General features: G+C 43.2%; 1 protein-coding gene across 2 annotated transcripts; it reads right to left on the bottom strand.

Moving 5' to 3' along the window:
* RFWD3 (ring finger and WD repeat domain 3) lies at positions 1-25,230 on the bottom strand. Of its 2 annotated transcripts, none has more exons than XM_068955901.1 (14): positions 25,141-25,230; positions 24,600-24,728; positions 22,438-22,813; positions 20,808-21,040; positions 18,953-19,050; positions 18,644-18,841; positions 16,234-16,325; positions 13,907-14,021; positions 9,010-9,238; positions 7,585-7,735; positions 5,094-5,270; positions 3,872-4,086; positions 3,341-3,558; positions 1-1,729 (listed from the first exon to the last, which is right to left on the bottom strand). In XM_068955901.1, exons 3-14 carry the CDS (start codon positions 22,809-22,811, stop codon positions 1,586-1,588), a joined length of 2,244 nt encoding a protein of 747 aa, XP_068812002.1. In that variant the 5' UTR covers positions 22,812-22,813; positions 24,600-24,728; positions 25,141-25,230; the 3' UTR covers positions 1-1,585. The 2 variants fall into 2 exon arrangements, with proteins under 2 accessions (XP_068812002.1, XP_068812003.1); XM_068955902.1 differs by having other exon boundaries at positions 24,600-24,725; positions 25,141-25,219.
* Between the last annotated feature and the right edge of the window lie 86 nt (positions 25,231-25,316).

The raw sequence follows: 25,316 nt of genomic DNA, 5'->3' as shown, positions 1-25,316 counted from the left end.
TTATATTTAGTAACTATAAATGCTTTATTTTTATAGTATATAAAAATATAGGAACAAAATATTACACAGAAATATATAAAGTTAAGCAGAAATCTTCCCATAATCTCATTTTTAAGAGGTAAAACAAGCAGGATTGTAACCTGCACATCCCAGATTTCAGAAAGAAAAAATGTTCTGCTGGTTTAAGTGGTAAAACACTGAACGTGAAAACAAGAGATGCTGCTTTCCACAGCTGGGGCAGAGCAGTGCCGAGGGAGAGGCTTCCAGTAGAGGGAAAGAAGTTGCAAGACACGTTAAGATTCTTGCAACTTCGCTTTTGTTAAACAAAAAACAAAACATAAATCCTGTTTCATGATCTGACTTAAACATTCTCATACCCCATAGCACGTTTACTGTAAAGATGCTAAGAACCCACTGTAGCTGCCCAACACACTCATCTCATGACTTGTCATCCCACCCAATGCTCTACAGGGGACTGTCTCTCAGATTTATACCAGCAAGAGCGCAGCACGCTTGCACGCAAAGATAGCTGGAAGCTGTCTGTGACCTGCTGGTGAGCTGACAACTATGATTTAAGGAAGGCAAAAAAAGAGTCAGCGAAAGCAAGCTGATGAAATTCCTGAGTTTCCACTAGTTTCTATTGGGGGGAAGCAGCTAGTATTCTCTTTCCATGTTACTGGCTGTTTCAGTACATCAGTGTCTTTAAGAAAGGACATCATGGATGCAACAGCCAGAAGTACAAAAAAGTTCTCCTTCCTTTTATCTGTATTTCTCTAGTATTACAGAGGTTTCATTTTCCACAATCGAATTGTCCAAGTTTCCTTGGCTGTTGGGGAGAGGGAGAAGGGAGAGTAAACAGGGGACAGACATTTAAGGGGATACAGTGCAAATTAGATGCTCATGACAAAACACAAAAAGATTCCCTCTAGATTTTCCATGCCTGTCCTCTCCATGGCTGCAAGACAGCTCTTTCCCCATGAGCAAAGAACTGCCAGCCTCCTTTGCCATAGACCTTCAAAGGAAGAACATAGGACTATGTTCTCTAAAGCAGCAAACTTGGTGGTGGCTTTTGTTGTTTTTTAAACATTAAGTATCAACAATTCAAGGGAGATGCGAAAATCGCTACTTTTTCATTACCCAGTAATCACAGCAGGACTCCACGAGAAAGTACAGTGGGAGCATCAGATCTTCAAGTTCCTTTTATTTTGTTGATGCACAGAGGAGATTTGCAAGTCCCTGTACTGTATTCACACTGGAAAAGACTGCAGCAACGCACACTGGAGAGAGTCCAAGAATTACTACTGTGCTGAGTAATAATTGCCGAGTTTGACTGAAGAAAATTGACCAAAGAAGAAACAAGGACAGACCTAAAAAGGAGGATGGAGGAAGAAGAAAAGTGCTCCAGGCATCATTGTGTCCCAATTGCTGTCTACTGCCAGAGAGGTGCTGCAGCAGTTCCCATCTCCTGTAAGCAGCACGTGCAGGGAAGCTAAATCTGGGACTGTGCTGTTGCTGTAGGCCAACAGGGCTGGTTAATCAGCAGCATGTTTGGAAAGTTCCTCTGCGAAAGGTGTGCAGACTACTTTCACTGCCACTTGTAGATCTTGACCATTTTCTCAGTGAGCGTAGCCAGGAGGTGGGTTTGGTTCACTTCAAAGGGGCAGATATCCAACACAGGTAGGTCAGCCTGCAGCTTCTGCAGTAAGGTGCCACTTCCAGCATCCCATAACTGGGGGACAGAAAAAGTCGAAGACTGTTGGATCCTCCTCTCCCATTCGAAACACAGCTCCCTTTCTCTAGGGAAAGGACTTGCCTTCCCCCCACAGCACAGCCATTTCCTCAGCCCTTGCTCACCCTGAGGCAGTGCCGTGCTGTTCCCCTCAGCCCCTGAAGAGCAAACGTTGCCATTAGCCCCTCCGAGAGATCTCTAAGCAAAAGGCAGGAACTCTGGGCCATCCTGCCCAAGCCTGGGTTAGATGTACCTTTGTACTGACAGCATGGATTTAACACAAGTAAATCATGCTTCACCAACTTCATTGCTTTCTACGATGACATGACTAAATCTCCCCTGTACTAAGGGGAGAGCAGCGGATGTCACCTACCTTGACTTTAGCAGGCTTTTGACGCAGCCTCTCACAGCATTCTTCTACCCAAACTGCAAGTACCTGATGTTACAGTCTATATGGCTGATAAACTGGCTGGCTCAACGGGCTTTAAAGGTAGCGTTTAATGGTTTGCACTAGAACTGAAGGTCCTTTTTGCATTGGACTAAACAGGGAGCCCACAACTGAGCTCAAGTCAGCCTCTAACCTGTCTACTAATTTTCCTGAGCATTGAGACTAACAGATCTTGTGTCTGGAGGTGGATGTCCTTAAAAATCTGCCATTCCCAACCATCTTTGTCCTAAAGAGCCACCTCTGCAGGATCAGTTCTCTGCCCGTTTCCTGAATAAGCCAAGGTGCCTCTTCTGAAGGCCAGGTTCTGTATTCTGCTACTTGCCTTCCCCATACCCTCTCAGGACCTTGAACTCCACTATTTCAGGGTCACTACAGCCACGGTTGCTGCTGATTATCACGTCCCTGTCTAATTCTTCCTTGTTTGCTGAAGTACAGACCTAGCAAGTATCAACCCATCGACCACCTGTGTTACTGTGTTCCTCATGCTCTCCAGAAACTTTCTGGAATGTCTGAGCCCTGCTGTGTTGCCCTTCCCATAAACATTAGGGAGATTAAAGTCTCCCTAAGAACCAGGGTTTGTGATCTGCAGACTCTCAAATTACTTAAAGACTACTTTGTTCACTTTCTCACCCTGCTTGGCTGGTGGCTTGTAACAGACTCCCACCATGATGTCACCCTTACTGGCCTCTCCCCTGATCCTGACTCGTAAGCCTCTCATGCAGTCCATCCTCTAAACATCCGAGCTGCTCCTTCATATAAATGGCAACCAACCTTGTCTTCCCCAAAGAGCCTGCACCCATCCATCACAGCACTTACCACATTAGCTATCCTGCCACGTCTCAATTATTCCAGTGATGTTATAGCACTCAATTATGTCAATGTGCCCAAGTTGTGTTCCTCTGATATACAGCTGGGGCTCGCTGCTTACATCTGTTTCCATGAAAGCAGACAGTGGGCCTTGGCTAATATCGGGTATCCCATGCTATTAGGAAGTTACTCTGCTATAGGCAAGCAGGAAAAACCCATATACTTGCCAACCTGCACACAGCGACGTTTTTGCCAAGCTAATTGCCACCAGAACACACTAATGCTGTGCCTGATAAGGCCTTGCCCCTAAACATTGCAAAAAAACCCTCTACCACATTGAAAAGAAAATGAGATACCATGGCAGAATTAGAGGCCTCATCGCCAGCACACACAAGAATACTGCCATCCTCCTCTGGGCTCTGAAAAATGGCATTTTTGGTCAACAACTTGCAAGTGGGCCCAGCACTGAAAGTCTGAACTGGGTTAGAGGAGCACACCACATCTTCAGAGGCTTCTGTCAGTGGGCTGCAGGTCAGTTCCATCATCACGCAACGCAGGCAAGGATTATTTTTACCTGTGTCGTAGAAATAAAAAGGCAGTCTTTGAAAATTTTCATTGCCAACCCAAAAGTTTTCGCACAAGAAACCCAGCAAAAGGGTTAAACTGCAGTGAAGAGAGGGCCAATGCAGAGTTAAGTAGGAATACAAGCATCACCACCTTGCAGCTTCCTTCCCCCCCATTTCTGATCTATGGGCAGACGCTCATTACTGCAGCCAAGGCAGGTACTACATTTCCGCTGCACCTCACACCAAAGCTGCTGTTGAACTCAATGAATGGCAGGACAGAATGACACCAAAAAGGTGCTGTAGAAGCATCCCGTTACATACTAGGCCTGTATGTTGCAAGGCAGTGCCGTGTGTTGATCTCCGTTTGAATATCAATGCATCCTCCAGGTTCCAGTGGCAAGTGATGAGGCCGGTAAGAGGTGCCAGCTTTCTGTTCCCAAAAGCAGGCTCCTTCCAAGGTCCCAGCTACTATTCCACCATAAGGCAATGATGCTGAGGCCATGCGTGGCAGGTAGGACAGTGACACCATGGGGCACCTGGAAGTACAATAGGCAGGACTCAGTGCTGCCAGCTGCAGGAATGCCAGCGTTCTGCCTCGCCGCTTCAGAGCTACCCTCCTTCCAACGACTTTACAGAGAAGGGATCTACAGCACGCTTGAAGAAAAAGCGTGCCCTAATTTAATTTGGTTGGTTTCATTTCTTAATAAGACGAGTGGCTACAAAACAGCCCTTAGAGAAAGGAACTCCAATGGGTTTGTCAAGAATAAGATTATGGAATTCAGTACTACTACTGAACCTTATGTTTTTAAGAAGCATCATACAGCATACATGAGATTTGGCACAATTCACAGCTTTAACACCCTAGACCTGTGCAATGGACAGCAGGCTCCAGCAGTCATCAATGCAGTACTTGTAGGTGTTCCCTTTAATGAATGGCAGGCCAACGACTGAGTGACAAAAGCAGCTCCTGCAAGAGGTTTAAATGGGGAATCTCTGACAGCTCAGAGACTCACCTCAGCCTGCCTTGTATTAAATCTTTCAGCCCGTTTCCGTCTTGGCAAGCCAGCCTACTTTGGTGTTCGCACTGTGTAGATCCACACACAGCTTACAGGAAATCCCTCCGAGATACACTTTTAAATCAGCATTTGATCCCCTGAGTACAAGAGATGGAAGTGCCAGAGTCTCTCAGATCTCTTTATAATTTGTCCCCGCCAAATTAAACAGTAGACCCAGCTCCCAAACATAAAGTAGTAGAACTGTAATAGTAATACTACATTAGGCTGCTCTGGTGAGTCCATTTCTGACCACTGCATGCCTTAACAAGATGCAGGAGCCACGTGCTCATACTAAATTCTGCATGTACCATGTGACCTTATGAAAGCGTTGGCACATCTGTGCTTCATTTGAGGTTTTTTTTGAACAACAGATGCACATGCTCGTAAAACAATTCACACTATTACAATTGCTGTATGATTTACGGAGGAAGCAGTGTTTAATGTAGGCTAGTGAAGCTGAGAGACAGTGAAAAATTCTTAAGCCCTACCTGGACTTCTGAGGGGCCAGCTCCTGGACGTGAGAGCTTGTGTCTCTCAAATCATATACCATGATAGAGCCATTAACCAGCCCAGCATAGATGTAGTTTGTATCATCAAGACACCAGCAGCAACTCCAGACAGGACGACCAGTATTGTATGTCTGTACCACAGTGTTTGTTGCCAAGCTGCAGGAGGAAAGCCAAGCGTTAGCCCTTCACACAAGCATCTATTGATGAGGAAAACAGCATAATTAAGGTAAGTAAACGCAGCTTTTTAAAGTCTTTAGAAAGAAGCATATCTCTCTTCAGACTGAGTTTAACTCCTCCAGTACTCCAGATATGAATTTGAAAAAATCTAGACAGAATCATCACTTTGAAGTTGTCAAGTGATTTACAATTCTTCTAAGAGGATACTTCCTTTTTCAGATTGATCTTTGGAGACTGGGAAAGGAAATCTCACAGCAGGGTCTGAGCTGCCTTACCGGAAAGGGAGAGTTAAATTACTTTTCTGGAAACAATTAGGAGAAGCCACTCTAGTGTAATCCCCTAATACTGCATATTCCTGAGATCACAGGTCTCATCTCTTTGGATTACGCCTCTCGCTAATTGTTTCCCTCTGTCTTTTTGTATGAGAGGATCAGCACTTATGTCTCAAAAGAATCCAATTTAAACAAGAGTGAGCCACTAAGTGGGGTAAAGAGAGACAGTTAAAAGCATTCAATGTATACTGTTAAATCTTTAGAAATTCAATTTGTGGAAGGCTGGAAAAAAAAAGGGGGGGGCACGTATATAGGGGGCACAACCCAAAATAGTGGATGAAACTGCAAATATGTTCTACTTTGACACTAAAGGGAGGTATCATCAATATAGGCTCAGCGCATTGACACTAGCGCGAGACAGAAGAGAGTGCGTTAACAAAGTAATCTGGATATCTTTTACAACATGTAGGTTTCTCCTTGGGGAGGACGATTACGTTCAGAATTCCAGAGAAGCAACTTCCCAGATATTGCTCCCAGGTAAGCATAAGAGGAACAACCACAAAGACAAAACTAACTGGTGAAAAATAATAACGGGGACTTTGGTATCAGATCAGCAAAAAAAAAAAAAAAAAAACCCACAACAGAAGAACACCAAGGCCAGAACAGGAGACCTAATGATATGCTGGATAATTCATTTTGGTGGCACAACCAGGAAATATGGAAATAGGAGGTCACTAGAGAATTTCCTAGTAACTAGAGAAGAAAGAGGCAACAGAACCAAGAGCATCACTGGGGGAACTGAAAGAAGTATGAAGGCGCTGCTGAAGCAAGCACTCATTTCCAACGCATTTTGAGATTAAGCGCAAAGGCAAGAAAACCACAAGTTCTGGCACATCCAATCAGGTCATGAGAGGCAGATTTGGGAGTCAAGTGTCTGAACAGATATTGTGATGAGAAGCCGCTCTCCAGATTAAGCTGTGAAAAGGTGCCAAACTCATCAGTTAAATATCTGACCTGCCAGCTTTAGCATCACAGACAGGCCATTCGGTTTACTTTGAACTAGCCTGGCAAACATTTCGACATGACAACAGGAATGGGAGAGCAAGCATTGCTGAAATTCTCGCTGCAGAATTAAGTTCTCTCCGTTACCTTTATGCTCACATGAAAGAATTGGGACTAATCATTCACATAATAGACACATATCCTGCCTAACCCTATCCTAACAGACAGGCAGAGATGCATAAAGATGTTCCTGTAACTCACTAAGATTCAGTTAGCCAACAAAGTTTTGAAGCATCTTAAGACTGAAGAGCAGTACAGATTAGCAAGAAATACACTAATTTGCCGTAAATTCCACCAGGACTGGAGAATTTTCTCTCTCAGCATCTGTATAATTAGCCTCCAACGTGCTTCTTTTAAGTCTCTTCTAGCTCTACAGAACCACTGTTGTTCTAGCACATGCTCAGTGATCCTGTCAAACACACTTCATATGCTAGATTAATTCCATGATCTACCAGAAGTTTAGCCAGAGAAATCAACATTAGAGCAACGAAGAGAGACACTCCCCTAAAAGAAAAGAAACCACCTCCCAGCAGTTTGTTTTATGCCATATAAGTCCCCATGCTCCACATTTCACTGTAGCAACAGACAACCAAGCAGACAGGAAATAGCACATCTATGCATTATGCTACGCTTGTGTCTCAACATAACTTGGCCAATCTGTGCTGAATTACTTGTCTTCCACAGAGTTCTCCATGGGGAGAACATCACACAGACAGGTAACTCCACAGCACTTCAGACAGAAGCAGGAAAAAAGATCAGAAAGCAAGGGCAAGGCTTTGCCTCTGTTAGTGCCCATGTTCAAGAAGAATACACAGCCCTAATGCCATTTTACCAGCATCTTTTAAAAAGCAAAGAGTAAGGGCTGCAAAGCACATTTAGAGTGACACAGAACAAAATCCAGCCTCTTGTACAGAGCAAAGCTCAGCTGAGATAAGTTGCTCTTCTCCAGCAGGACTCACCTGGTTAATTTGAGAGTGTTGTCCAGAGCAGCTGACAGCAGCAAGCCATCTGCTCGACTGCCAAAAGCCAGTCCCCGAATCTGTTTACTATGGATAGGGATGTACTGACTGCTCTTCAGGTTGGCCGCGCTCATCATCTTAACACCACAACCTGTCACAGGAGAAGGATAAAGCAGGTTACTGAGAAGCTATATATGTGTAAGGCACACCACCCACAATCAACTGCTGAGGAGTGTGGAACTAGCAATCTCATGTCAGAACTACAATGCCCATAACAAAAATTGTGGTGGGATATACATGTCAAATCTGTTTGTTGTTCTGGACAGGAACCAAAACATATATCATTCTTTTATTTGAATGGCAGCAGCACAAAATCCTTAAGGATCCCAACCAGCAGGAGAGAACTCAAGAATTGTAACACAAATAGCTTTACAAGAGCCTTTCTGCTCTTCACTCAATTCCTTCAAAGACACTCTGGCCTAGATAAATACATGCACAGTGGGATTAGCTGGCTATTTAAGAGAGAAAATGTCACTGCAGAGAACAGTTACAGGTGAACTTAACCTGTGTGCTACAAGAGTCACCACAAAGCCTCCATTCAGAGATTCATGTCAAGACGGTTCCCTGCCTCAAAAAGCCAGGAGGGAAAAGAAAAAGAAAAAAACGTCAGCTGAACTAAGGGAACAATTTTCTCATGCCCAGATAAAATATCAATTTCCAAACCGTTATCCAAATAAAAACAAAACAAACCTTTAAGTTTCATCATTCAGAAAACATCAAAACACTTTGCAATTAAAGTCTCTCAGACTTCTAATGCTACATTTGTTTCATTTAAACAAAAAGTTGATGTAGGTCTAGCCATCAGTTCACTTGCCCATGGCCACAACAGTAAGTCAGAAACAGGGGCTGTCCATGGCTTCTTGGCTTCCTCTTTCTCCCCACTGGGAAACTGCTTTGATTCACTCATTTTAAAAAGTTTTTTAGAGCGCATTTACAATTTGTGGCACATAGGTCAATCCACCTACAACTGGAAAAGCAATGTTTCTCATTCAAGCACTGAAAACTTCTCCGCATGCCCTTGTGTACCGGCCTCTTCTTTCAGAGGACTCATTTTTGCAAGAAGTACCAGACATACCTTTTGCTTTCCTATGGAGATGATATTTAGGCAGAAGAGAGAGTCAGAGATCCTCTGCTAGCAGTCTACCACAGAAGCGAGGGGGGAGACAAGTCACCTCACTAGTTAAGAGTTACCAAAGCAGGGGCCAGACAATTAAGAGGAAGTCTTATAAGCACTCCCAGTTTACAGGGCAGTGTAAAGCTCAGGCTAGAGAAGAGGGAAGTGGGGAGCAAGCAAAGAACACATTTAATTTTTGTAAGCCTCCAAATACCACATATAAACCCCCAAATCTTGATTTGCTTAGTTACCAGGAATAAAAGTTGACTGTGGAGAAGGCTGTGATACCACGAGACAGCTCAGTGAGTCACAGTATGCCATAACCCTGCAGCTTCCAGCCTGAGACACCACAAAGGCCTTCTCAAAGTGGTACTTGTGCTGGCTTTGACTGGAGGGGAGACCACCTGGGAAGCAGGTGCGGGAGCTGCCAGGCTGCTGAGAAGCAGTCACGCTGTGTTGGGCCACCAAAGCCTTCAACTCCTGCAAAGAAAAAGACCCCAGAAAGCTTTAATGCATCACTAGAGATGTAACTTTGTGCGTTACCTGTTCCAGCTATGCAAAGTGTACTTGTCCCCAGATTAGGGCAGAGAACACGGACTGCTCCCATTTCCATGCTGTTGTTGAAATACTGGATTTCCAAGTCCACTGACTATGAGAGCAACAAAAGCATCCAAAGAGCTATGCAAGTTCTGGCAAAAATCTACTCAAAGTCTGTTGTTGTATGTATTAGACCCTGTGAAAAAGAAAGGGCTCTTGGGCAACACATAGAAGTCAACAACAATTATTACCAGATCAGTGCTGTTTAAAGAGCTGCCAAGTATTACAAGCAATCCAACCTCAAGAGAAAGTCAATTAGAACTATTTCCCAGACTATCCCATAAAAAAATAAAATTCCTAGTTTCAACACAAAGTGTGTTGCAGGAAACAAGTCAGTCTATTCAAGGAAGATGACCCTATTATTGTAAACCCTGGCCAAATTCTAGGAATGACACCCCTTTTCAGAGCTCCAGCCTCGTTTCTCCTGCCACTCTCCCTGACCTCAACTGATTTACGCTCAAGGATGCTCAGCAGAGCCCACGTCAAGGAGAGCTTTTGGTAGCCCACCAAGAGCAACTTAACACAGTATGGCCAGAATTCTTCTTTCCATAGACACATCAGGGGTGAGGTGGGTATAGGAGTAGTGGCATTGGCATGTTATGAGTTAACTCTTCAACTTTGCCCAAAAGAGTGCTCTTCTGGTAGTATAAGTCTATTCTGTTCCTTAAAACACTTTTTGAAGAGTTTTCCCAATTCTTGCTGTGGACTGAAGGTCCTGTAGGCACACATCTCTGCCTGCATACACTACTGCTGTGATGAGTGAACACAGTCAGATGGCTGAAGGAAAGAAAAAAGATATTCAAAAATTCTTTGAGGAGTGTGAATCAGAAGCAGATCCAGGACAGTGCACTGAAAAGAAAAGTGAAACAGCTACAACAAATTCAAGACAGCTTGCTTTCGCGCATCTGGTTACAGTCTCAATAGCTGGTAGGAAGCTTTGAAGACAAAGGCAGTTAACAGATAACTGTCACTTTTCGGCTGTGCTCCCACAGGCCTCTTAGAGAGGACACGCCAACTATGTCGCACTACATGGCCTGAGCCTTGTGATTAGAGATAAGTGTGTGACCCTATAACCTAAAGCTGCACTGCCACACTACAGGCATTACCCACCTTACACTTCCCTTTGGATCAGGTTCAAAGGAAGTCAGGAAAGGGACACAGAGCATTTTTAATAGGCCTCACTCTAAGTAAAAGCTTTTCTGTTACATCAAGCACAGTTCTGCAGCATAAACTCACCTTTGTGAGGATTACTTTTACGCTTGCTGTCTTCTCTACGGCAGCTTGCAGTCTCCTGGCACCTCCCTGCCAATCCTCCCTTGACTGGTCCATATTGCTTCCCACCCTCAAAAATGAGCCCCCTACTCCTGTCCATCCGACTGGGTATTAAGGCTGGAGGCTAGAGATGGCTTCCTTATCATCCTTAACTAACTTTCACTAAAAATTCTGGCAGAATCAGGATGAGTACTACTGTAGTTCACATCTGATCCCCAGAGAAAATGTTACCTTTGCGCTAACAGAGGACAAGTTTTTTTGGCAAAAGCAGGGCTTCAGCAGCAGCGTTTCCAAAACTCGAGCCTGGACCTGCTACGCAATGGGCAGCGTATAGCTCAGCACTGCATCCTCTACAAGTTCACTTGCAGTAGCAACGCTGTCGAGAACTTTTTTCCAGAGCTTTTATAGTTACTCTCTCTCCCTGCAACTTAAAAGATCCTTCCCTCATACTCTTCCATATACCTAAAGATAAAAAGCCATGTTCCTTTTCTAGTCTAAATCATCTTAAATACTTTTATAACAAAGCTGAAGATAAATTATTTTTGTGACTAATGGACAAGAGAGGGTAAAAGCATACCAATGAACAAAAAGTCATAATTAACGGGTCTCCCACCACCAAGGCGGACTGTTCAGAGAGAGAGAGAGAGAGAGAGAGACCCACCCACCGCCCCCACAGGAAACTGTGCAGAATTTTCAAGATTTGGGGTTGTCATTTGTGAATTGCATATGCAAGTTATTCATTAAAAGAAAGCTAGATAGTTAAAAATGCAAAGACTATTAGTTCAAGGTTAACATTTAAATGCAATGGATGAACCTCAGAGAAGCAGGAAGTTTTACTGTAGACACAGTCTCAATAAAGAGAAAAGGCAGGAGTTGACAAGTAGAGTTCTCTTTGCTATGCATACTAACAGCTAATTAATACACTCTCTAACAATTTTTAATGTTCAAAACACAAGAAAACCCAAGCTCTGTGCTCCAAGACTCAGTTTTCAGCTCAACAGCAGTCTTCTTGAAACTGAAAGACTTCAGCAACAGGTCTTATAAATTAAGCGGAACTCTCCCTTTACCCTTGGAAATCGACTTGGCACACAGAATTTCATTAGCACACTGGACAGTCAAACATGACTGCTGATGAGCCACAGCTTTCAAACATATTAGTAACAAAAAAGGGTTCACACAATGACTTTCTGGAGGAAAAAGATGGCATTTATTTTCCGTAAGACTTCAAATACTGAGGCTTGTGTGCAACCAGGGAACATAGTGTAATTTTTTTCAATAACGTTCTACGCAATTGAACTTTGCATTATTGAATATCCCTCTGGACATAAAGGCATTTCATGGATTTCTTTTGCAACCACACAACACTTTGGCACACACAGTCATAAACAAACACAGAAAACAATTAAACATGTTTTCTTGTGCGTTCAGTAACACTGCTTACTGAAAGGACAAAGGCAACCGGCTCAAGCTGCAGCAAGGCAAATTCTGATGAGATTATTAGGAAAGAAAAACATTTTCCCCTTCAGTGAAGATGGCGAAACACCGGATTGCCCAGTGATGTTCTGCAAGCTACTTAAAAACACTCAAAACTTGACAAGACAATGCCCTGAGTAGCCTGAGCCAATGTTTAAGTTAGCCATGCCCTCAGGAGGGGAGTTGGACTAGAAACCTCCAGAAATCCCATCCAACCTAAACAATTCTTTGCAAATAGCTGCTTTACTAGATGACCTCTCATAAAATAAGGAATTAGTTATACATATGCTCAGAATACAATTGAACAGCCTGGAAACTTATACCAGGCTTCCCTCCGATTTCTTGCTCCCCAGCAAACAGTTTATTCATAGCCTAAACAAGCACCTTAAAATTGCCTGCAGCATTCACATTAACCACTACAGGACAGTGATGAATGCAGTATAAATACCGAAACAGAGCTTAAGAACACAAGGTGCTTAATCTTTGTAATATGTGACTTCAATTCAGTTAAACCAGATACTTTATCATTTTAACACCAATAGAATTGCAGAAAGACCTTATGGAACCTGCAGTTTTACCTTAGTCACATTTTTCTTAAGCCAAAGTTTAAGTGGGCCAATTCTCTCATCAGCCCCGATAAGCGTACAACCTTACGCAGGAATTTAGCCAATTAATGTATAAAGCCTTATGGTACGTCGCAAAGGAAGACTTCAGCAAAGAGGATGCTGCTTAATGGACAGACATGAACAGTGAGGCTGTAGAGAACAGCATAAAACTAAGCAAGAGATCAGACAGGATATAATCTACTTCATTCAACATACAAGAAGTAGTAAGTTGTCTGTGAAGCAGGCCATTGGAAAAACTTAATACTGGTCAAACGTGCCAGATAATTCACTGCTGAAAGAACCAGAAAAGTCCACAATTTATAGGAAACATGCACAAGCAGCTGTGACAGGTGACAAAGTATCACTGTATTGCACGATCCAGAAAGGAAGTAGTCATTTTGCAACCTGCCGTTTATTTTCAGTACTTTGTGTTCTAAGGGGATGGAGGTGCCTCTTAGCAGGTAGCCTGTAGCTGTAGCTTCTTCACGTGATTTTTTTTGCATAGAGAACAGATGAAAGGTTATATTTAACCATCACAAACCTATACATACAGCCTACTCTAACAACAGGCCCACGTCTGATGGTAGCAGATGATGCCTAGAATTGAAGGAAGAAAGGAAGCACCTACGGAAGGCGCTTAGATATTAAAAACCAACTTTATATAGGAATCTTTATGCTGCAGGAGAGTAGTCTGCTTCAGTAGCCATTTTACAGTAGAAAATTACAAGATTTTTTTTTGTAACTGGCCACAAGCAAACTTCTTTATAAACCATTTCTCAAAGGCTTTCCACTATCTAGTGATAGTAGGTCCCATCAGCAGGTTTACTATGAAGATTTTTAAAGCTATTTTCATACATTTAGAGAAAGATAAAGAAAGAATAAATTGGTGCTGTGTTACCAGGACTTGCCAGGAATCCACAAAGCCCAAGGGACCTGCAGCAGCAGCCCAAAAACCCTACTGTTAAGCTCTACTTGCAGGTTTCCTTAAGTCGTAGAAGCAACAAAAGTCAGTGTCACATGCTATATAAGAGCGCTGCAGCCTGGGATGCTTAGGATACACCTGATGATTCACCAATTCTGTTTACTAAATCTCATCATTTGTCAATGCTGGAAGCCTGCCTTCTCTCTCCTAAAGAAGCAAGGAAAGAAGAGAGGTCGAAGACGAAGGGAGCCCACTATTAGCAGCAGCAGCGAGACTCACCTGAACTTGCTTGCGGAGTTTGCTGCATTCATCTGTCAAAACCTGCAACTGGAGACGGCTCTGTGCAGATTCCAGCTCAGCCTGTCTCCGCAACATTTGCTCCTTTTCTAAAGAACTGGAGGAAGAAAAGAAGAAAAGAAATCTTTAGGACTAGATATTACCTAGAATGCTTCTCTGGGCTGTTGGCCCCCATCCTTAGGCTTTGTTTCAACACCGGTCACGCTCAGGTAAATTTAAAAGTAATAGAAAATCTGATACAACATTCACCCAGCGCATTCCCCTCAAGATGTTCTCAGTTATGCAGTTGTACTGAATGACTCACTCAAGTATTGTTCTAAAGAAAGAACAGCCTTTCTCCTCACCCTCTCTGAACATGCCAATTCAGTAGTGAGGAGGGGAGGAAAGAAACCACCATGTTTTCTACAGAAACAGTTCAGCAAATTCTACACCATCAGTGTTCATGTAACATACTAGGCCTGCAATACAGCAAGTCACAACATAGGAAGTTCTTCAAGCTTGTTTCTACTACAAATAAGTAATTTTGTATCTCAGGAAGATACAGCTGTGCCAGAAAATATACAGATACAGATAATTTCTCTGTGCAAGGCCTATATAGAAGCCATACTTACTACTACCTCACCTCAAACCTAAAAGGTACATATATGCAATGTTACAGAAGTAGTTTTGATAACATACTTCAATTTCTTTCACATATGCTTTACATACAAAGGGATGATTAAAGAGGGGAAGAGAAATGCCAGGATTCCCTCAGGTTATCTGCACATTTGGCCTACAACCGTAACCACCGCATTCTGCGCTTCAAAAGCTGCAGTAATTCAATTATTTCAGTATTGCACGTGCAGAAAGATCTGGCTTGCCTAAGCACCTTTTAAATATGCAGACCTGATCCTACATGTTTACCCAGCACAAGATTCTGCCATTTCACTATAGCTTCTTCACATGATTTTTGTTGCATTTATGCAACATTTTGTTGCATTTATGCATTTTATGTTCTTCAGAACAGATGAAATGTTATATTTAACCATCACAAATACATTATTTACACAAGTACCCAGAGCCTGAAGAGGTGCTTTACTGCATCTGAGGAACAAAACCAGGATCTTACACCTTATTCGAGGCTAAATATTGATGTGTTTTTTCCTTAACGCTCACCTTCTTCCTCCACTTGTGGCTATGTGCCACAAAGTGGCCATTGTCAACTTAGCTGGACTGACAGCCAGTTATTGCTGTCTGCCTACCAGCAGAAACAGGAGGCAAAGATAAGGGGAAGAGCAGCAGCAAGGTTGAGGCATTAGCAGCAGTTGGGTAACTAACTCTCCTTGAGAAATAACAAGACTTAAATACCCAAATGCCTTCTGTCCTTTTGAAAAGAATCTTGTTTATGGTTTGTTTTGTGACGTTCCTCCAGTACAAGAGGCACGATCCCTCTAAAGGTACAGTTCAAACACCATCAAGCAGTGGCAAGCTGGACAGAACAAATATTTCTAATTAATAATTACTAGGATAGCGAGGTTTCTATATCCGTAGTACTCTAAATGCAGACCATGTTGAAAGAAGAATAGCCGTGTGCCTAGGGACACGTGTTAAGACCCCAATTAAATTCTATTCAATACAAGATTCAGGAGAACTCAGAAATTTGCAGCCTTTTAATTTCAGGATAGTATCTGTGACAGCGTCTTACCAAAGTTTAGCAACATAAATTACAGAGCAGAAATCAGTAGTAGTTTTTATACTGTTTTTCCCATTTTTCAGTAAAGAGTCTACATTTAAGTTGGAGGGGGGGAGCAGAGTCACAGTAATGCCTGCTGACCTTTTACAAGTAAAGCTACTTGAAGAGTTTGACAAAGCAAGATGGAAAGTGATTCATATGAGAGATTACTATGTTTAATGCATACAGAAAAAGATAGCAGAAAAGGTCAGTTATTCACCCTCCTTACATTTCTATGTATGCTTGGCTTTTCTCATCTAATGATGAATTAGCAACATACAGCTTTTTGGCAACAGCTCTGCATTTATTCTCCTGTGGTGGCATTTCAGGATACAGCACAAGATAGCTTTTGCAACTCCAATGCCATGAGGTACCATGATTCCTATCTAAAAAGGAAATTTTCCTTCCAAGTAACACAAGAAAAACATAGCAAAATCTTGGTATGCTATGAAAGCCATACTCATGATAAGCCCAGTTAGGGAATGCACAAATAGAACATACAGCAAATTAAAGCATGAAGTAAGAGTCAAAGAAAGCCGCAGCCTGACGTATGATCTTTACTCAGGTGAGGATTTATCTGTGAGTGGAGATTCCATACCTTTTCATGCGTTCCTGTTCACTGGTATCCAGCGCTTTCAAAGTTCGAGCATACAGGATCACAATGTCCGAACGTTTTGCTTTCTTATTGCACTAAAATAAAAGAAAGCATTAGCTTTTCCTACAAGAATTAAACATCTCATTTAAATCCAAACGACGCAGCCTTACAAGCTCTTAGGTATTCTTTTGATAGCCTTATAGTTTTGAAGGGAGAGGTTGTTTACCAAAAAAAGACAAAAAGCAAACAACAAAAAAAACCACCATAGAAACAAAGGTAACACATGATGTTTACTAGGCACTTCTTCCCACAGACATTAGAGCATTAGAGCTCTCATCAGGGCTACTACAACATTTTAGGTCCTATATCCTATTGTATGTTTAATAATGCATCTCCTTGATTCCCACTAAATTTGCTTTGCTAAAGCACCAGGGACACAGAATAGTCAGGCAAATTCTACAAACAAGTCAAACAAAGAAGTCCAAAACAAAAGACCAGTCTTACCTCTACTTTGAGAGCATCAAGACTGGCTGCTCCGACCGAACAGACAAGGATTCAGGCACCCCTGAATCTAAACTCCATCATTTGCTTATTATACTCCTTTGATCAAATCCCATAGGCCCAAATTCACAAAAGCATTCTTATGTCAATATGAAACACTGATCTCCCACCAATTTCAGTGATATAAGGGGGTTCAGATATTTAAATGATTTTTGTGCATCTGGCTGTGACCATTTAGTACTTTAGATTCTTTATTACAGAAATGAGATAAAACCTCCCTGAATTGGGGACCTGGAGAAAATTATGATATCTGCAAGTCTATTGTTTCAAAAATAAGCTTTATTGATTACAAAAGAGGCAGTGAACTCTGAGATCAAATGAACCTTAAATTACTTCTGAACCTTGAATTACTATGTGTGCTTAAAAGGTACACTTATCTATTATTTAGCAGCAAGAAGATATGGATTGTAGTCCCAGATCTGAACCACCCCCCCCCCACCCCCCCCCAAGAAACTGCTTTGTAAAGCAGCAAGTGGCTAAGACAGCTCTCCTGGCAGCCGACAGCTGTCACTAGCAGGATTTGGCATGCTGCAATTTCACAGTAACTTGCACTCAAGCCACTTAGTACACAGAGCGACACGCACAGCAACTTTCTGCCATTCAATTAGAGAATACTCAAAGAACAGCAATTGAAAATGAAGAGAAAATGACTTAGCTGCAAGGTTCCCTCCAGAACAAGAAGTTATCTGAAGAAAGTTTCAGTAGTTACATCCCTAGAAGAGAAACAGGTAGCAAGTACCCCTTACGAATTGTTAGGGTTCATCCCTCAGATGATTATTTAACAACACATTACATTTGACAAAACACAGCAGAATCAGTATAGCAGTGGCGCTGTTTCCTGGAGCACTTCCCCTTATTTCAAAATAGGAGTAAATAAATGAGAAGAAAGAAGTCACAGAACTCCAAAAAACTTACACAGAATTGAGAGGTATGAGGAAAAAAAAACACGATCTGGGGCCTTTGCTATGAGAACAGCAGTTTGTTACGTATAACCACAGCGCATGTCAGGAATTTTCTTGTTCGGAGGAGGAAATCCTGCAGAAAGTCAGGCAAGGCTATGGAAGATCTCAAAATGAAAAAGCCAGAGAAATCCTGGGCTTCCAGCCACAGAGTTGGAAAGCAGCAGAATTTAATTCTATTTACAAGGCACTCTGGCCTATTTTTTGTTAGCATTCCTTTCTAGAGAAAAGGAATTAGGAATGGAAGTAGAGCGTAGACCTACTCAAAAGGGATCAATATTACTCAAGACAGAAACAAACAAACAAAAACTTTAACAACAAACAAAAAAATAAGTCTAAAAAACACACACACACACACCCCCCTGGGAAAAAAAGCAATCGAACATTAAAAGATGCAGCTTGCTTCTCAGTTCCCTCTCTGTAAACTACCTAAACAACCTGACGTGCTTAAAGGCTGCAAAAGCATATGCACTTCAAAATAGAAGATTAATCTACTGCAAATGCTTCCCTCCAACAAATTTCTAGTCCAATAACACATTCTTCATGCTTAACTAATTGTTTCTAGGAATCTGTGTACTCTCCCATTCCCACACTCCAGGACCACTGTGAAACCAGTAACAGGTTTAGCACTTGAACTCTCAAACTTTTGAGTCTGCTACTCACAAATACTCTACTTCAGGGAGGAAATCCATGGTAAAATTCTCCCTTTCAAATAGTGCTAGTTGTTCCTGACCTAGTTGCATCAAAATAATGGTGATTTTTGTTATTTCTGACAGCATGCAAAGGTGGATTCTTTATGCAGCAAGCAGTTGTAATCATTATTGTGATCATGCCTGGAGCAAAAGTTACCCAATAGCAAGTCCTCTTCAACGCACATACACGTCCATTTTTACCTGAGGGCACTTTCCTGCCTGTCCCTTGAGCCACCTTTCAATGCAGGTGTATCCAAATAGGTGTCCACACCGCAATGCGGAGAGACGGTGGCCCCCAGCATTGGTCCACTGCTCAAAGCAGATGGCGCAGGTATCACCTTCTTCCTCATCCAAGGGTGCAACAGGAACCAATGGTTCCAGTTTCTTTGGTGAAGTTCTCTAAGATTAAAAAATAAAAATTAAAAAAAAGGAAAAAAAAAGAGAAAAATTTAGACAAATGCAGTATTTACCATCTTTAGTCTGTCCCTAAAAGTATTTAGGTAACTTTACCTGCTTTCGCTGGATGTCAGCCTCTTCACCTTCATGACTTCCATGTTCTGCAGAGGAAGGCAGAGCTGGAAGTGGGTCTGCTTGGCCCTGATTGGAAACTAAAGAAAGCATTGATTGAAAAGCATTAATTGAACTGACAGATATTCTCTCAGGGGGAGAGTTTCCTTGACTTGACTGGTAATCATGAGTGCATCCAGACAAGCCATGCAATAATGACACAGGTTACATACAAAGCTTCAGATTAACATTCTGGATACAGCAGATCTGGCAGTGCGTGTGTGTAAGCCATTCTATTACGCAAAGTTAGTGCTAAAGAACTTTGTGCTTTCTTTTATAGAAAGAAGCAGAATTACAGCATGCTCACTGACAAGAGAGAGGTCTTTTTAAAGGCAGCTGTTGTTATCAGGACTTTCCTGACCTGCTGAAAACAAGCACATCTTCATATAGGCCTACAGCCAGGTTGATGTTAAGGTTACAACCCTGGATCATTGTGCCCAAAGACAGGCGCCCATATGTAGAAGTTACTTCGCCAGGAGATCAAAGCATGAACGTTTCTTGTGCCCAGAAAGCATTTATGATGTGCTGTCTGTTCCTTCACCCTATCTTAAACAGTTTTCTAGCTAGGAGTTATCTGAACCATCAATTCTGCTGGGCCATATGTTTTTGTGGCTGGCCTCTGTTAGCCCTTCTGCAGAAGCACAGACACACAGAAGCATTACATTTGGGTTATCATCACTAGCATACTAAAAAAGGAGCAGAAATCACTGCCTCCTCCCCACCATCTCCTGATGGAACACAAGATGAGTCACAATTAGTACCCAAGGCAGATCCTGTGAAATCAGCAAGGAGGTATCACCTTACCCTGGCTAAGGTCAGTAAGAGATTTTCAGCCTCTGTAGTTCTGGTTGAACAGAAACCAGTACTTATACAAGCAAAAAAAGACAAGGGGATTCCAGAGAACCCAAGAGAGAGCATATGTTCACGTGGTATCATGCACATGACATCACTTAACAGTTTGAGCTCATGTCACTTGTAAGACTAACTCAGAGCAACTGGCATGAATCTGTTCAAAAGGCACCTCATAGATGTACCCCAAAAAGGTGTCAAGGTGAGCTGGCCAATCAAAAGGAAAACTGAGGGCAGAAAGTGAAGAACAGAGGCATTCCTTAGAGCCTGAAGTAAAGAAAATCTTGTCTGCATGTTCTCTGGGCATAGTTAACCTTGAATACCAAAACAACTATTTGTCATTCTTATTTTCACTAAAGCGTGTGGAAGTCTGAACATAAGTTTGACTTGCAAATTGCCAGCCAGAAAAAGCTGATGAAAGAAGAGAAACAAAACACCCACTGTCCTAAGTACCTCAGGATCTCCTCAGCTAAGTGTTACAAGAAGTTACAGGAAAGAAGAGAAAACTCTTAACTGAAGCAGATGAAGTCCCAAATAATTTAAAAAAATTCTGGATCAGATCCTTCTCTGAAAACTGAAAGCATGGCTCATCTCCAGAGATGTGATGATGTTTTCAGTAACATGCCTTGGTAACAAATAAAGGAGGAAGTGTTCTAAGTAACAATCTCTCAACTTGAAGTTATTTTCAACATTTCCATGATTATTATTATTTCAAATAGGAATAAGACTATATTTAAGATTACAGCAACAATCACCCGTTTCTGCTACTGCTCTTTGGAACTGCTTGCCAGAAAGCCTTGTGGTAGCAACCTGCTCCTGTCAGCTGTGGGCATAACGATCTCTTAGCACCGTCTGTTGTGAAGCTCAAAAGGATTTCCCTGCTGAGTTTGGGAGCAGGGAGACGAGTTTCTAAAACTAAGACTCCACACAATGCAAATATAGCACAAACCTGCTAAGCTAGCTGGCGCAGGTGTCTCCTGGGCTGATGGTACCAGTGGAGCTCCAGCATCCACCTCTTCCTCCTCCTCAGAAGTGCTGCTGTCAGAGTCACTCACTTCTATCGTTTCATCTGAGCTGTGTTCCTGGTTGTCTCCTGGAATGTGCGAAGGCTCCAGATGTGGAACTGATACTGCAGCTGGCTCTTGAGTCCTGCTGATTTGAAAGTAACTGTCCAATGCTGCCCTGATTCCAGAAAAGCAAAAAAACAAAAGCCACATAGTTATTTCAGGTAAACTGAAGATGTTCTCAGTATGTTTCTCTAAGTGAATCTGCAGTAAGATTTCTAGGCGCTGATTGGATAATTGTGGTACCCTCGTATGTACAAAAAAAGTCCTTGCCCCTCAACCAAACAATCTCCTACAGTGAACTGCCCACTTTATCAGTGAAGTGCAATCATTCATTTTGCTCAGCTCAAAAAAAAAAATCTCCTTCAAATTACAGCAGTACTACTGTTTTCTTTTGTGGTGGCATGATGGTGGGGTCAGTAGAGATGCAAAGAAAAGAGAGGGAGACATAAGTATTGCTCATTAATAGCCTACAAAACTACTGACCTGTACTTACAGCTGGAACTCCAACTTGGCTCCTGTAGACACTGGTAATACTAGATACACGTGGGTTGTACCAGACTCTCATCCCATTTACTACTTTATGCCTAGTTTTTCCATCTTCCTCCTTTCTATTGTTCTTCCCAGGGAAGAAACACCATCCCCTCCCCTCCATCAGTTCAGCTATCATCTCAGTTATTCTTCAGTTTCAAAGCAGAACTCTGTCAGGTTGCCTTCCAGCCCTGAGAACTGCAGTGACCTTCACAAGCAATCCAAGGGCAAATACTACAGCTATGTTTAATTGTCTGGGAGGAGAGGAGATCTTGGCCTCACTGAATTTAAAAGCAATTCTCCAGTTAATTAGAATTTCACCCTTGGCATTTACAAGAGATACAAAGACAAGGAAAAAAAACAAAAACAAACAAAAAACAGAAACAGGAATTTCTTTGTAGCTGGATTGCATCCCCACTCATCACACTTTAAAGTCAATCACAAATGGTATTGGGCATATAATTATTTTCTTTGCCTGAAGATAACAAAAACTATACAAAAAAATATTAGTTTGAGTGTCTGTAAAAGTTTCTGCAGTCATCATCAGAAGACCTAAATCCGACAATCCCAAATCAGAGATGAAATGTAAAACAGTACAAACGCCACTGAGCTAAATGCTGGCTGGTACTGCTGAGAGTCAGTACTGCTGCAGGATATACCAACAGGAATCTGGCAGGGCAGAGAGATCTCAGGGAGCAGCAGCTCTGCAAGTCAGAGAGAGTGGAAGGGCTCAAAAGTCAACAATAACACTGCCAACCTAAGAGACAGCGAGGAACTAATTTAATGAGGAGCAAAAGATTGCAAGAAGAGATCAGACAACAGTGTGCCATTACACAGGTCAAAAGATGCGAGGTGCACAGAATTCGGCCATAATCACACACTGGACCGAGCTGGGCTCCGTAAGCCGGGAAGCACAACGCTTTTTAAACCGGTATCACAGGTGTGATAAGACAGGGTTCAGACCCAATTCCATTTCTGCTTTACCTGCTACTGACTGTCCTCTGGGAACCACCAATTCTTTGTTGCCTGCGAGCTCTTCTTACTTGCGGACGCTGCGTGATCTGCAGCCCAGGCAATACCTGATGCTGATCAAATGCTCCCCGTAGCCTTTGCAGTCCACGGAGAGCCGAGGCAGAACCCAACCGCTGGTCAGAGTCAGCAGCAGTCCTTGTAGTATCAGCGTTTGATATCACAACAGCTCCATCAGCAGGAAGAACTGTAACAACATCTCCTTCTTCACTGTGCGCTGCAGTATGTGGTACTCTGTGATGAGAGGGCTCTGAGAGAAGCGCCCGGTGGTTCTCTACGTGGTAACCAGCCACTGGTTGCAGATCAACTTCCATCTCTTCTTGAGCCATTTCTGTAAAGAGTTGATAAAAAACAACTAGTACCTGCAAGTCTGTGCCTGCTTGTAGCATTATGGTGGCATGAATTGGGTGCATCAGTCAGTCACTACAAAAACCTTTAGAATTCAGACTAGAGAAGCATAGGTCCTTTTGCTTTAGAGACGCTGCAAAGCTAAACTGGCTGTCTCAAGTCGAAAGCTGTATGTTAGCTGACACAGAAGGCAGCGCCCTCCCAGGGTCCTTGATTTTGAAGCCCTTGGCTCAACACTACCTAGTCGACTTAAGTTAGCTTTCAGATGAAAGTGGACAGTTAGGGATTTCTTGCTGGTATCATCTACTTGCTGGTAAACACATTTGGGTCTTGGAGTACAGAGTTTGGAAAATGCTTTCACGCTCTAAAGTCTCTACAGCGACAGGCGCTACACAGACACCTACAAACACAGCCAGAAACCAGCTGAACAGCACAGTCCTTTGTCCATTGCATTGCTCCTTCTGGAGGAGAGTTTTTTTTTTTTTTTAAAGTTTTTTCATAGATAAATAAAATTCCATTACAATAACAGCTCACTGGGAACCTTACCCACCTTTTAATTACTTCATCAACACCATACAAATCCAATAAGGGTATTTATTATACCAGAACCCAAAACAGAGACACCGTGGATAGTAAGGCACCTACAGTATCAGTATTTGTGGAGCCATATCCAGTCTGACACTAAAAAAACATAAAACTTTGCAATAAAACTCATGTGTTATTTAAGCATGGTTGCCTTCCAAACACCTTTGAGATGAAGACGGCAGGTAACCTCCTAAAAAGAGGTAGTATGTTAGGCTTTGAAGGAAAAAAGAAGAGGCAAAAGGCTGTGCATTGCTAATAATCAAGCTGCCACAGAATTAGAGCACATTAGCTGACCTGTGGTTCTGCAGTCTTACAACACAAGAAAGCAAGATTTTTTCAACTGAATAATTAAGTATACCAAACAATCCTCTTTTTTTGAGGGTGGGTCAAGTTCTGCAAAATGCTGAAGGTTATTTGTATCTTCAAAAGATACTTAGGCAACCATAAATCTGAAAGGCCTTGAAGATGGTAGACCTTTAGCCTTAAATTTAAGAGCCCAAAGCACACACCTAAACTTATTAGGCTAGGCCGTGTGCAAACAGAGCAAAGACTTCTTCTAGCACAAGGGATAGCTAGGAAAATATATACATGAATTACTAGAGGGAGATGTACTAATGGTAATGTATTTTTATAAACCTTTTTGTAAACTCTAAGTTATGAAGCATTTTATAAGTCTTAACCTAAATAACACTTCGACCCAAGCTAGGCAAAGAGGAGATGCCAAACCCTGTCCCCCCACGAGAATAAACAGTCATATAATCAAGATACAATAAAGTTCAACCACATGTTCCTGTGATAACATTCAGCTATACTGCTTCTCTAGCACTAAACTCATAAAACTGCCACCCAAAAGCACAAGAGACTCCTTATTTTCTCATAAATTAACACTGAGGCTTAAAAATATTACATAAATTAACCATCCTGGGCTAACTCGCCATTCATATTTCCTCATAAAAGACGAGGTAATACTGGCATCTGCACCATTAAACCTTGGAGCCTCGTGAAAGGCGTAAAGATCAGTGCTTCCCCGTGACAGCCAGTCACCTGGCACTAGCAGGGAGGGCCTACATGTCCCCACAGCCAAGCTTCTTGGGCCCAGGTCACAAAAGTCGGAGCGCTTTCGCGCAGAGAAGCCCGAGTACCAGCACAGCAGGCTGCTTCACACAGGCGGCTGTAATACTAACCCGAGAGCTTAACGCTGAAGCACAAGCTTCCCCTTGCGCAGGGGCTTCTGGCCGCCGCAGCGCGCCGTGCTGCTCTGACGGACCTTCAGGCTTGCCTCCACATCGCCAGCCTTTATTCCTCCACGGCTGCTTTAACACAAAGATAACCAAAACTCAGCACGCCGCGAAACTCGACCTCTATGACGGGGTTTCTTTGTGCCTTTTGAGGGGATACTGCAACTGCGATGGGCCCTGGCAAAAGGCGCGGGACAAACCCCGCGGCGGCAGGGGCCTTGCGCCCCGCTCGGCAGCGCCGCCAGGGCCGCGCCCCGCGCCAGGCCCGCAGCGCTCCGGGCCCCCTTGGCCCTGCGGCCGCCGTGAAGCCCCCCGCCCCGGGCACAGCCGGCGCCCAGGCCTCGCGGCGCGCCGGCCCGGGGTCACCGGCGGGGCCAGGCCCGGGAGGGCCCTGCCAGGGCGGCGGCGTGGGCGGCGTCGCCCCCGGGCCGCCCCCGCTGCAGGGGGGCCCAGCGGCCCAGGCCGGACCGGGCCGCCCCGCACTCACCTCCCGGGACCCCAACCGCCCCTCCCGCGCCGCTGGAGCGCCGCGCCGCTGGAGCACCACCCCCGCCGCCCTATTGGCCAGCTGCCTCTCCCGCACCTGCAGAGACGCTTTCTATTGGGCGAGCCGAAGCCAGACGAGCCTTTTTTATTGGCGAGCCGCTCTGTCCGTCTGCCCGA

This window comes from Struthio camelus, chromosome 10 (assembly GCF_040807025.1).
Source record: "Struthio camelus isolate bStrCam1 chromosome 10, bStrCam1.hap1, whole genome shotgun sequence".
NCBI classification, from domain to species: domain Eukaryota; kingdom Metazoa; phylum Chordata; class Aves; order Struthioniformes; family Struthionidae; genus Struthio; species Struthio camelus.
This window is presented reverse-complemented; position numbering and strand designations above follow the sequence as displayed.